The sequence below is a fragment of the Manis pentadactyla genome, chromosome 10 (assembly GCF_030020395.1).
Source record: "Manis pentadactyla isolate mManPen7 chromosome 10, mManPen7.hap1, whole genome shotgun sequence".
Lineage (NCBI taxonomy): Eukaryota > Metazoa > Chordata > Mammalia > Pholidota > Manidae > Manis > Manis pentadactyla.
Genome location: NC_080028.1, coordinates 98160017 through 98173563, shown reverse-complemented (window position 1 = coordinate 98173563; position 13547 = coordinate 98160017). Strand labels below are relative to the sequence as shown.

At 47.0% G+C, this 13547-nt stretch overlaps 1 protein-coding gene across 3 annotated transcripts in view; it reads right to left on the bottom strand.

Moving 5' to 3' along the window:
* Positions 1 to 6991: 6991 nt before the first annotated feature.
* SMURF1 (SMAD specific E3 ubiquitin protein ligase 1) overlaps positions 6992 to 13547 on the bottom strand; it is a 103218-nt gene continuing 96662 nt past the window's right edge. For 2 of the 3 annotated variants that reach the window (XM_036896973.2, XM_036896975.2), the window contains 3 exons: positions 13030 to 13231; positions 11647 to 11731; positions 6992 to 10191 (listed from right to left, as the gene is read on the bottom strand). In XM_036896973.2, the coding sequence (XP_036752868.1) occupies positions 10092 to 10191; positions 11647 to 11731; positions 13030 to 13231 (387 nt within the window). In that variant the 3' untranslated portion in view covers positions 6992 to 10091. The remainder of the gene's footprint in view (positions 10192 to 11646; positions 11732 to 13029; positions 13232 to 13547) is intronic. The other variant, XM_036896974.2, reaches the window with a different exon arrangement.

The following is a 13547-nucleotide window of genomic DNA, read 5'->3' as shown; positions in this document are numbered from 1 at the left end:
TGAGCAACTGCGCGCCAACGGGGTCTCTTGAGTCTGGCCCGGGCGGCTGCTGGGGAGGCTGTGTGTGGCTGGTGTGGCGTGGCTGGTCTCAGGCTGCTGCTCTCCATGGTGGGGCCACGCCAGAGGGGGAACGGGCGGGAGGCTGTTTATTGCCATGAGGGGCCTCCTAGCTGCGCTGCTGCCCAGGGGGTTAGGGTGCCCAGAGTTCCCCGGGATTCCCAGCTGCTGGGCTGTGTGTGCCGGGACGCTTCCGTCCAGCTGTGAGGCTCCTGTCCCTTTAAGACTTTCAAAAGGCACTCGCTTTTATTTTGTCCCAGGGGCACCGGCTGCGGGGACCCGCTCGCAGGTTTTACTGTCCTGTTTCCCTAGTATCCAGCACTCCACACACTGTGTGTCTGCACTCCCGGTGCGGATGGCTGGGGCTGGGTATTCAGCAGTCCTGGGCTCCCTCTCCCTCCCCGCTCTGACTCCTCTCCTCCCGCCAGGAGCTGGGGTGAGGGGCACTTGGGTCCCGCCGGGCCACGGCTTGTATCTTACCCCCTTCGTGAGGCACTGGGTTCTCGCAGGTGTAGATGTAGCCTGGCTGTTGTACTGTATCTTCTGGTGTCTCTTTTAGGAATAGTTGTATTTGTTGTATTTTCAAATATATATATGGTTTTGGGAGGAGATTTCCACTGCCCTACTCATGCTGCCATCTTGGCTCCTCCCCCCTATTTTAATCTAATTTTACAGAGAAGGGTTAAGTCATAGTTCTGAATTGGAGCCTTCAAACTCAAGGCCCTCCAGACTCTGACCCTGATGCTGTTTTCCAGGAGAGGCTGCACCAGGGTCCCAGGACAGCTCCAGACCAGAAGGGGAGAAGCAGCCTCCCAGGCAAGCATGGTGCAGACTGGTGAGGAGACCCTGCGTGGCGGAACGTTGCCATGCATGTTCACTGTGCCGGAACAGCATGCGCCATGATGAGGGAGTGCTTCTATGTCTGCACGAACACGTTTACAGGGCACAGTGCCCGGGAGGAAGCTGTTGCCCCCATTTGACAAATGAATAAACTGCGGCACAGTTTAGGTAACATGTCCAAGGTCAAGTTAATAGCCAGGGTTCAGTCCCAGGTCCTGACTTTCCTCTCAATGATGCCATCCTGCTTCTTGAGGGCATGTTGTATGACAAATGTTTCCAATCCTCAGGTAAAGTACACAAGACAGGTGGTCTGATGATGTGGCTGCCTGAGGAGAGGGTGAAGGGAACAGCCAGGAAGTTTCAAAGAGCAGACTTCTTGAGAGTAGGCAGGGCAGGTGTGGGGACGCAGATAGGTGTACTGATTTGTTGAAAGCCCCAGTTACCTAGGGAGACCCTTGAGCCAAAGCCTCAGAGTATTGTGAAGAAGCCCTAGTGAGCCAGACATGTTTCCTAGCCTAGGAATGCCCCACAGGCACGCTCTGTGTCCTAGTGACTGGGACAGGGTTGGGAACACAGGCAGACAGCACCACGGTGGTGTCAGGGAGCAGGCAGAGTAGGGAGCACCAGGAACCCATCTCCACTTAGACAAAACCTGTTGTGGTTACCTTTGGTGAGTCCCAGTCAGTTCCGGCTCTCAGTGTGGCAGTGGCTGCCTGTCCCCAACCCCTAGCCCTGTGGCAGGCAGCTGGTCTGGGACAACTTGCCAGAGCCAGGGGCAGGCCGCCAGGGCTTGCCCTCCATCTCTCAGGTTCTGTGTTCCCATTATGGATGCAGCTTTTGAGCGAGGGGGCAGGCAGCCCCCTCTGGCTGAAGTGGCTCTCAGGGGATTTAGAGAAACAGCTTCAGTTGTTTTCTTTTCCCCCCTTTTCCCCAGTTTTGGGAGCCAAACAGTTAAGCATCAGGACATTCAGAAACAACTGCATAAACAACCTCTATGGCCTCAAGCTAAAAACTAGTAAGAAGTCAGGACCCTCAGTCACAAAGCTGCAGGAAATGGGTAAGGATTCTTCCCTGGTTGAGCCCTGAGAGGGGACTACAATCTGGCTGACAACTTAAGTTGTACCAGGAGTCCTGATCTTTGAAAAGTGTGAGATAATAAATGTGTTGCTTTTTAAAAAGGCAACCCTGTGTACAGGGGAATTTGGAAAAACGGGCTCAGGGAAGACTGGTGAAGACCTTAAGGGCTCACCTCAAGCTGATCAGAGACACCTTCAACAACCCTGCAGGGAGAGGAGGCTCTGATTTCCCAATTTACATTAGAAGATTCAAATGTCATTTTCAACAAAAAGTCACAAGGCATATTAAAAAACCAGAAAGTATAGGTCATTTAAACAAAGCAGCAGACTGACTAGACAATGACTTGAAAACAACTCTGTCTCAAAGCTGCTTTGAGACAAAAGAAAACAATATCAATACTGTTATTTACATAGAGATAAGAAATTATAAAAAGGAACCAAAAAGAAATTCTGGAGCTGAAATGAAAAATCCCATAGGGGAGTAGAAAAAACACAAGGCAAAAGAAATAATCAATGAACTTAAAGATAGGACCGTTGAAATTACTGAGGAAAAATGAAAAGTGTGCAAAACCACAGAGATCCATGGGAACACCAGCAAGCGGACAAGCACATGCCTTATGGGGATCCCAGAACAGAGGGAGGCAGGAAGCATATTTGAAGAAATAATGACCTAAAATCTCTCAGTCTACACATCAAAGAAGCTCAGCAAACTCCAGATAGAATCAACTCAAGGACACACTATGAGTCTTGCAGCAGCGAGAGAAGTGACTTGTCACATACAAGGGATCTTCAGTGAGATTACCAGCTTTCTTGAAGGTCAGAAATCAGAGGGTTCATTTATTCAAATTGATGAAAGAAGAAAAAAATTTGTCAGAATTCTGTAACTAGAAAAATTGTTCTTCCTAAATGAGGGAGAAATTAAGACATTCCCAGATAAACAAATGCTGAGGGAGTTCATTACCAGTAGACCTGCCTTGCAAGAAATGCTTAAGTCCTTCAGTTTGAAATTAAAGGATGCTAGACAGTAATTCAGGCTGTAAGAAGAAATCAGGATCTCCAGCAGAGGTAAATAACATGGGTAATTATAAAAGCTAGTATTATTGTAATTTTGGTTTATATTCCACTTTGTATTTTCTACAGGATTTAAAATGCAAATGTATAAAACTAGTCAAAAAATGCATAAAACACACAAGGTACAAAGATGTAACTTGTGACATCAATAACAGGAGAGGGAGATGGAGCTGTATGGGAACAGAGTTCTTGTATGTTATTGAAGTCATTGGCATACATTCAAATTAGATTGCTGTAACTTTAGGATTTTAAGTGCGATCCCTAAGATAACCACAAAGAGTATCTATAAAACATACACAAAAGGAAATAAGAGAATCAAAACATGTAACTACAAAAAAAATCAAACATAAGAAGGCAGTAATGGAAGACACAAAGTACAAAAAAACCCATAAGGCATGTAGAAAACAAAAGGAGGAAGTCCTTCCTTACGAATAACTACTTTAAATGTTAATGAATTAAACTCGGTAAGAGACAGAGATTGAAGATGGCAGACTCGGAAGTTCCAGGCCCTGGCTACCCCTTTAGAAGACATCAAATACAAACAACTAGAGACTGACTAGCTTTATAGGACCTCTGGGAACCAAAGACCTAGCACAACCAGGTGAGCGCCCAATCAAAAGAAGCCACATTCAAAATGGTAGGAAACTGTGGCATTTTCACTGTGTGGTTGGGAGGAAGCAGCCAGATTCCTGGTTTCCTCCTTTGCACCAGGAGCAGAGCAGAACTCATTTGCTATGTTCTGACCTGTGAACTGCCTAAGGGACTGGTTTGTGTCTCACTTGACTTGGAGCTCAGACAGGCAAAGATATAACAGCTCAAACCTCAGGCTGGTAAAAGCCAGGGAAAGCAGTGGCAGGCACCACCACATGTGAAAGCTGCAGGGGAAAAGCAGACCTATGGATGCTTGCAGCAAGACATTATGGGTAGACTACAACAGAACATCTAAGCTCCAAGAATAAGCTGGGGTGAGACTCTGGGAAATTAAGACTTAAAAAAAAATCCATAGGGAAAAGCAAAGAGAGTGGCACACATAACAGGCCCAGGCAGGGCCTGAGACCTTAAGCCATCACCCTGGGTCGATCACAAGTCTTAGAACACACCCCTGCTGATTAGTGAAGGTATTCCTGCTATTCTGTAATGACTGGAAAGAGATGGCTGTTTTTTTCAAATGACCAAAGAAACAAAGACATGGCCCATTCAAAGGAACAAAATATATCTTCAGCTACCATCCCTGAAGAAATACAGACATCAGACTTACTAGAAAAGACATTAAAATAACTACAAAGAGCTGAAGGGAGACATGGACAAAGAATGAAAGAAAACCAAGGAAATGATTATCTGAACAAAATGAGAGTATCAGAGAGAGGTATTGAATTGAATTGGATTGAACAGTAACTGAATTGAAAATCCGATAAAGGAGTTCAACAGCAGTCAAGAGAATCAGTGAACTTGAAGACAGGTCATTTGAAATCATCAGAAAGAATGAAGAGAATTGAAGAGGGCCTACAGGGCTTACTTAAGGGACACCATTAAGCAGAGAAATATATGCATTATTGGAGTTCCAGGAGAATGAGAAAGGGGCAGAGAACTTACCTGAAGTAATAATGGACAAAAATTTCTCAAATTTGAGGAAAGAAATGGAGATACAAATTTAAGAACCTCAATGAACTTCAACAAAGAGAAATCTAAAGAGACCTACAGCAAACACTGAAAAACCGAAGGCAAAATAGCTCCACAATAATAGTAGGCTAGAACAAGGCTGATGACGAGGAAGGAGAGAGAGGACTTGAATTAGACTAAGACCAGTTGGAATATGCAGAACACTCTTCCCACAACAGCAGAGCACAGAGTCTCCTCAAGTGCACACAGAACAGTCTCCATATGTTAGACCATAAAACAAGTCTCAAAAATTTTTTAAAGATGGAAATTAGAAAATATCTTGAGACAAATGACAATGAAAATATAGCATATCAAAACTGAAAGCAGTGCTAAGAAGGAAATTTATAGCTCTAAATGCTTTTTTAAGTTTCGAATCTGTAACAGATAAAATAGACAAAAACAGTAGAGAAAAATCAATCAACATAATGACTAAGGGAAGGAAAGGGGACACTACTGCAAATGTTACAGAAGTAAAAAGGATTCAAGAGTACTATGAATAATTGTATGCCAGCAAGATGGACAGCCTAGATGAAATAGACAAATTTCTAGAACTACAACCTACCCAGGGTGAATCATGAAGAAACAGAAAATCTCTACAGACTCTTAACTAGTAAGGAGATTAAATCAGTAATCAAAAACCCTCCCAACAAAGAAAAGTTCTGGTCCAGATGGCTTCACAGGTAATTCTACCAAACATTTAAAGAATTAACATCAATCCTTCTTTAACTCTTCCAAAAACTTGAAGAGGGGGGAATGCTTCCTGACTCATTCTGTGAGGTCAGCATTACCCTAATACCAAGGCCAGGCAAGGACACTACAAGAAAACCACTGGCCAGAAGCTCTCTTGAACATGGATGCAGATGTCTCCAACAAATTATTAGCAAACTAACTCCAACAGCAGAGTAAAAGGATTATACCTCCTAACAAAGTAGGATTTATTCCTGGAATGCAACCATCACTCAACATGCAAAAATCAATGTAATGTACCATATTAACAGAATGAAAGGAGAAAAATTCTCAATTGATGCAACAAAATCATTTGAAAAAATTCAAAACCTTTTCATGAAAAACACTCAAAAAACTAGGAACAGAAGGAAACTATCTCAACATAATAAAAGTCTTACATGAAAAACCCACAGCTAACACCATACTCAATGGCGAAAGACCGAAAGCTTTTCCTCTAAGATCAGAAGATCAGGAACAAGACAAGGATGCCCACACTCACCACTTATTTTCAACACAATACTGGAAGTCCTGGCCAGAGCGGTTAAGCAAGAAAGAGAAATAAAAGGCATCCAAATTGGAAAGCAAGAAATAAAACTGTTTGCAGACAACATGATCTTAAACGTAGAGAACCCTAAAGATTACACACATATTAGAATAAATTAGCAATATTGAAGGATTCAAAATGAACACATCAAAAGCAACTGCATTCCTCAATACTAACAATGAATAATCTGAAAAGAAAATTTTTTTGAAAACTACAGACTACTGCAGAAAGAAATTAAAGACGACGCAGATATTAGCCCATAATGTCTCTGCTGGGTACCATGGCCTGGTCAAGTTGACACACAGAATTAACTAGCACACCAAGTGTCCATCAGGTCAATGGACAAACAAAATGTACTGTATTCCTACCATGGAGTATTATTCAGCCATAAAAAAGAATGAAGTTTTGATACATATTCCAACATGGATGATCTTCAAAATGTTCTATGCTAAGTGAAGTAAGTCAGACACAGAGGGACAAATAGTTTATGATTCCACTTAATGAAGTACCTAGAGGCAGATTCGTAGAGACAGAGTAGAACAGGGGGAGGGGAAAAGGAGGAATAGCAGTTATTGGCCCAGTGGGTCCAGAATTTCAGTTTGGGAAGGTGGAAAGGGTTTGGGTACAGATAATGCTGACAGTTACACAAACACTGTGAATGTTATTTTGTGCCAGTGAATTGCACATATACCAATGGTTAAATTGATAAAACAGTGTGTATATTTTACTTCCATAGAAATGTATAAAAAAGAAAAAACCCAAACCAACAAACATGAGCAGTATGTGAAGAATTCGACAGATACTAAACTTTCTCAATCCCACAGATTTTTGCCTGGCAGAGCATGTCCGACTGCCAAGCTTTCGTCAGTTGCTTCTCCAACTCTGTCCTTAGGTTTGCCTCTTTCCTCAGAAGGCCCTTGCCAGTATTTCTTCTGACCACTGACTTCCTTTTCTGTGGGACTGTAAAAAAAAAATCTGGAATCTCATTTCCACACCAAAATAACATATGGCAAAAATGTAAAGTAGTGAGTTTATTGCATATGTAACAAAATGAACTTGACCTCCTGGGTCCAGCCTGCTGTACAATCAGTTTGTTTTGTGTTTCCAGCTGGTTCCATAACTACGTTAAATAGAACTAGTATTTCTTTAAATACTTTTGATTTTGACATAAAACAGAACATTAGTGTACAACTTTCACAAAATAAATCAGCAATAAAACAGTGGGAAGAGTAACAAGGATAGCAGCAATACTTAAAAATGAGACATTACAAAATAAATTAAAAAATACGTTATAAAGTGGTTGAGAAACAAAAATAAACAAAATTTTAAAATTCATACTACGTATTGGGAAGGCTGCCATGCAGCACATACCTGCCTGGCGGTGGGGGTGGGTGGGGGTGGGGGGTGGGGGTGGTGTTTTCTCTGCAGAAGGCCACTCCTGACAGCTCAGACTGGAGGACCACCTCACCTAAACTCGGATCACGCGGCTGAGCAAGCCCAGGGGCCGCGGCTCCCCCTGGCAGGCAGATGCTCCCTTCAGAAGTCGGAGTTGCATAGAGAACCATAGCCGCTGCTCCCCCAAGCAGCCCCCTCGCTTTCCCGAGCAAGAGCACTGGCAGGGCCGACGTTTGCCGCAGCCCTGAGGGCCGGCTGATGACGGCAGGAGGGCAAGCCTGGCAGTTGGGCCCTGAAGCATCTGGGCAAAGAGGTAAGGGGGACGGGTGGGTGGGAGGCCTGGAGGTACCGAGAAGGAGACAGACGGGCCTGTGGGAACTGGATTCACGCAGACCCTAAGCAGAGGCACTGGGAGCTTTTGCCAGTTAGTTGCCACACTGTTCTTTGGGTTGGTTCAAAAGGCCTAATCCACTCTTGATATTTAGGGTTCACTGACAGGTCTGCTGGGCAAGAGTAAGCTGCAGCTCTGGAAAGTTTCACTCTTTCCAGCTCTGTAACACTCCCACAGGAGACAAGGGGGCCCACGTGCAAGTGCAAGGAAAACAGACCCAGGCCTCAGATGGGTCACTCGCACACTTGGAGGCACCAGGACACCACCCTCTGGATCCTGCCAAGGTGACACTGACATCTGAGAGCAGCAAGGGGGTGACAGGCACAGCTCCTAAGGACTGTCCTCACACCTAACAGCAGGAGTCTAATGCAACATTCCTACTAGACCCTCGTTTCCTTCCTAAATAGAGCAGATCTTGGCCAACACCACAGCAAAGACCGGTGGTTCTCCCCACCCGGGCCTTGAGGTCCTTTCAGTTCTTGGGTGGGTCCTCCCCCCCCCCCCCCGTCTGGAGTTACACAGAGGGAGACCCACAGGGCGGGGGGGTTCTGTATGTCTCATTTCCTCACCCTGCCACAGGAAGATCCCGAGGGAGGACTGGATGGAGTCATGGGGAGTCAGCTGCTGGAACGCTGTCAGGAAGTACCACGGGACAGGCTGACCCAACTGGGACAAAGCACAACTTCTGAAAGACCTGGACGGACTTTCTGAATGGACAGAACTGCACCTAATGTCCCTCCAGCCCCAGAACCGCCACAAGGGGCCCAGAAGCACACCCCTGCAGCTCTTGGAACTGCCAATTGCCAATCTAAGACCGCCAAGCCAGCCAACCTCCCACTCAGGGCAGGGCCTAGCTCCCAAGAGGTCGAAGCACTGCTTCCGGGGCATACGGGTGGATGTTCCAATCCCACCAGTCTCCAGGTATCAGTGACAAAAAAACAGTCGCCCGAGAGCCCCCGCCGAGCACACCTCAGCCCTGCAGCTGGGGCCCGGCGCTCGACTTGGAAACCTCAACAGCAGAATTTCAACAGTGATATCTTGCTATAATGGATTACCCTGACTTACCCCCAAAACAAAAACAACAACAAAACACATCAGATAGTTTTTGCTGCCGCTGTTTTACACTGAAATTCAGCTATCTGAAATCAAGCCACTTTGTTGAAATATTGTTTGGACTTTTGTGCAAATTTGGAGAACAGTGTCAGAGACGCAGACTCTACGCTTGCTTTACCTTGCTAACCATTCAAAGGCATCTGGGCAAGTAGATCAAGTAGCAACTGTTAGCGCCACCATCTGACCCTGAGGCAGGGGGCCCAGCGAGCGGGGGACCAGCCCTGCCCTGCTGTCAGGTTTATGTCCCCGCAAGAGGTAACCTGGGTGGACTTGGGTCACCCGTGCCCCTCTCCCATTAAAGCTAGCCTGCACCAAGCCAGCAGCTTTAACAGTTGTGTTGCGTTAGTTCGGCTCTGAGCATGTTCTGCACAGTAGTTTGTTAGTATTCCCGTGACCCAGCCACCACTCCTCTATGGACAGATGGCGTGGGAGCCCCAGCCCGGGACCGGCTGCATGGCTGTGAGGCCTGTTTGGGTCTGTTCCTTTCTAAGCTCCATTATGCAGAAAAATATCTCAAACTGGCTAAAGTGGCAAAGGGACTTTTAAAGGGAAAGATCATTTTTCCTTATGTAAAACAAAATTTTCAGCCAGGATACCCTGAAAATAAGTAATACCCTGGGTCTCCAGTGAAAGCTGCCCGATTCCTTTACCTTTCTAAAAGGGAAAACATATTTTAACCCGCGCTTCCTGCTGTGGCAGTATTCCAATAAGCACATATTCTACAGTTACTTTTCCGTTAGAAATTAATCTGCTACACAGAGCAGGCTGCTAGAATGTGAAATTTGGAATTCGAGCTGAACTTGAAAAGGGGCCCCCAGACTGATTTGAGACAGAATAGCTTGTAGAGCTAGCAGTCAGCAACCCTCGGTAAGCCCGGCTCGGTCTGCAGCTGTGGGCCAACATTCCTGAGGACCACAGGGCCATGAGCCGGTCACCATGAGGGCACAACCCTGTGACCGAAGCCAAATGCAAACCCTGGCTGCGTTTTATTGGATGGGTGATGGAAGGGGTGGAGAACTGTCAGGAAGGAGTAAAGTAAGGGTGGGAGCCACCGATTGAAGTTCTCCCACCCCCTCGCTCCCCAGCAAAAAGGAGGGCGACAGCCCTTTCCCTCAGGTTGTCTAGAATCCAGTGCCTCAGCCAACTTCACAGGAGGCACGCAGAGCCAGCGCTTTCCGTCTGGTGGTCGTGAGCGAGAATCGGTGCCTTCGGTTGCTCCTCACTCCACAGCAAACCCACAGGTCTCTTCCACTGCCGTCAGCAGCTTCTCGTAGAGCTTTTCATACGACTCATAAGGCGGGATGTCTATCCGGTTGAAGCTGGAAGAGGACAGAGGAGTCACTGCTGCTGGTCCAGGGACATGTGCATGCCGGGCCAGGGCCAGCGGAAGGAGACGCATCTGCTAGTTCTGGGGGTGGGACAAGTACAGGCTTCCCCCTACTGCTCTTTGGCTTCTAACGCTAAGATTTTCAATCAACACCAGCAAAACAAATCTTAAGATCTTGAAATCCAAAATAAAGCCAAATTACTATTTAATGCTAGTATATTAGGACAAGGCTCTTGACTTGTTCTGTTTGTTGTCTTTGGGAGAAATTATTTCTCAGTTCCACGAATACCATCTTTGCAGACCACCATAATCCAGACTGGCTGGCAGTCAGATCACCACTAATAATTGACTGCATGTCTATCTAGTTCTCTGTGACTTGATCTGAGACCAAAATGGGGCAGTCTGGAATATTCCTACAAAACAGATACTGTCCCTCAGAACTAACAAAATGTCAAATCCTTGACAAATGAAACAAATATCAAACTACTTAACCAATACATCCATGGGGAAATTCATTTCCACTGTAGTGCAAAAAATAAAACACCCTTTAAGAAGCTATTCTCTCCTAACAGCAAAAAATACAGAATGCTCACCAAGAGGACATAGGGCAGCCTACTGAATTACCAGGGGCTAAGCAATTAAGGATGGTTTTTGTCAAGAAGAGTTGGGCTAAAGGCGTAAGAGAGAGCTTTAGCATCAGAGGACATGTTTCATATCCATTTTACGCCAACCACCCAACTACTGAGGGCCACTGGAGGAGCTGCCTCTCCTAACAGCTGTGCGTGGCTCTGGGTCCGCACCATGGTCACTTATCAACCCACAGTCGCAGTGTTGGGTGTTGTCACTGCCAGCTATTGAACCCACATCCTGGGGTCCCCAGCCAGGAACCTTCCAGAACATCATGCTGCACCTCAGCAACATTTAAAACCTGAACTAGAGGTAGCTGCTCTTTCCAATAAATGGCTCGAGACAAAGTGTAAGTGATCTGACTTAAATCACAAAGGAAATACTCCAATACAGATATTGTTTAAGTTTAGGGAGGAAACTTTCCAATACCTAAGGTGCATCTGCCATAGGCAGAGTTCTGAGAGGGAAAACGGGGGGCCAGGAATTTCAAAGCAAAGACCAATAACTTCAAATTAAAAACTACAATTTTCTGTACTGACAGGCCCACACGTGCACAGATGTGCACACATACCCCAGAGCGAGACCGGCCAAGGGAAGGCTGCAGCCCGGAGTGGCAGCCAACAGTAATCGCATCTCAACACAGACCTGGTTCAGTGAGAGAGACTTCCCACCGCCCTGCGCCACCCCACCCAGTGCCCGGCCCAGCTGTCGTAGGGCGCCTGTGTAAATGAGATGCAGAGCACTACAAACAGGAAAACAGCTCCCGGAAGTCAAGTGAATGAGCACACCCCACGGGGATGGGGACACCACTTGTCCTTACCAGGTGTGGGCCTTCGGCAGGTTGTCTGTGTTAGCATCAATCAGGTGGATGGTGAATAGCCGGGGCCCTGCCGCGCCTGTAGAACCTTACAAGACAATATTCTAGTTAACGCGCTTCAGAGGCAGGGCCCGGGCCCACTGCCGACCCCACCCAAGGCCCAGAGGCCCAGGCGGGTTGCCCTTCCGGAGGGTTGTGGGGCTGGCGGGGCAGCAGCAGCCTGGTTTTAGGCTATGCCTACAATGGCATCAAGTGACTAGTACCAGACATTGTAGAAAATCACAGGACAGGGCGAGTCCGGAGAGCACTCCGCTCCACACCCTGACCAGCCCACCTGGGTGGCTATGTGGGGAAAAATCCTTACACTGCCAGTGTTTTTTTCCCTTTTTTGGGACAGTTTAGGAAGTGGGCCCACCACTGGCAAAAGACAGAAGCATTACAAGAAAAGCAGGATCTGGAGTCATGAAAGCCCTCCAGGCAGAGCTCCAACTGAAAAGACAAACCTGGGACCAAAGCCCAAGAGAACACAAGTAACTTCTCTTACCTGAAGAGGTCCTTAAAATAAGGGCAATCTACAGGTAATGTTCTGTACATGAACTGTATCTACTCTCTCTGTTAATAAGCCACCTTCAATTTACTACATTTTAATACATAATATTCTTCACCTTATTACTTCCAGGCATCAGTTATCAAAAATCTAGGTATCACATTTTTTTTTATCAGAGCCAAAAGGGATGAGAGAGGATGGGTACCTGACTGGAGAGTGGAGCCTGTCAGGCAGTCCACTTATATAGATGAAGAAACGGGACCAGGGAGGACCCCTGGAGCTAATGACTCACAAGGCAGCAGGAGGCCAGGCCTCTCTGCTCTATCTCAGGACTGCAACTAGAGAGCTACTATCAGAAGATCCAGAAATGAACCACTGGTGCCCTTTAAAAACATGTTTCTTTCCCAAAAGCCTTGTTGCTCTCCGTGCCTGCCCTCCACCCACCAGTCCTGTAGGGGAGGGAGGCGACAGGCTCCACTGGACCCTTCCTTGCTCAGGTCTTCCCACACTATGCCCCAAGTGGGCAGCGGGTAACATTCAGCCTGCACAGCCACCAGGGAGGTGGGTGCAGAGGAGGCTGGGCTGCTGTGTGGCTATTCTACATGTTCACATTTTCTTTCAACTTGGGCAAAGGACAGCAGACCCTGTGCTGGGAGATGGGGGAGAATGGCAACCAGACACTGGGCTTTTATCTTTTATGAAGGGAAGGGGGTCCCCATGGCCCCTGGCCAGGTGGCACCTGAGCAATGCCAAGCATCTGTCACGGAAGGACATACGAGGCCCAGCGGGCAATGCAGGAACACCCCAGCACACTCCAGCTCTTCCTCCACGTCAGTCACCTTGCAGAGCCTTGAAGCCCTGGAGAGGGACTCGGGTGGATCCGGTCACGAACTGCAGGAGCCTGGCCCTCCGCTCCTCGTCGAAGGTCTCCACTGCCTGCCAGAACCACCTGACAACGTTGCTGTCGGCCACGCAGTGCTTCAGCCGGGTATTGGACTTCCAGTCGCTCACGTCTATTTTATCCAGGCCACCAATTATCAACTGTGATGACGTTTAAAGACAGGTTATTTCTCAAATGTATAAACCAAGACCATGACATGCCTCCCAGGCTCCCAATATATGAAAGGAGGGAAAAACTTGGTTCCCCAAGCAAAGCGACAGCTATGTCCCAAGAAACTAGATGCACATTAGATAAGGAGAAAGATAAACAGTATGTCTGAAGCACAATGCTTCTGTCTGTGCCACCATGGGCCTGTTTCGTCCCCGAGGACTGCATGCACAGCACCAACAGGACGCTTCCTACAGCTGCGTCTGTGTCTGCCCGGCCACCACCCCAGCGAGGGGTCAGCACAAAGAA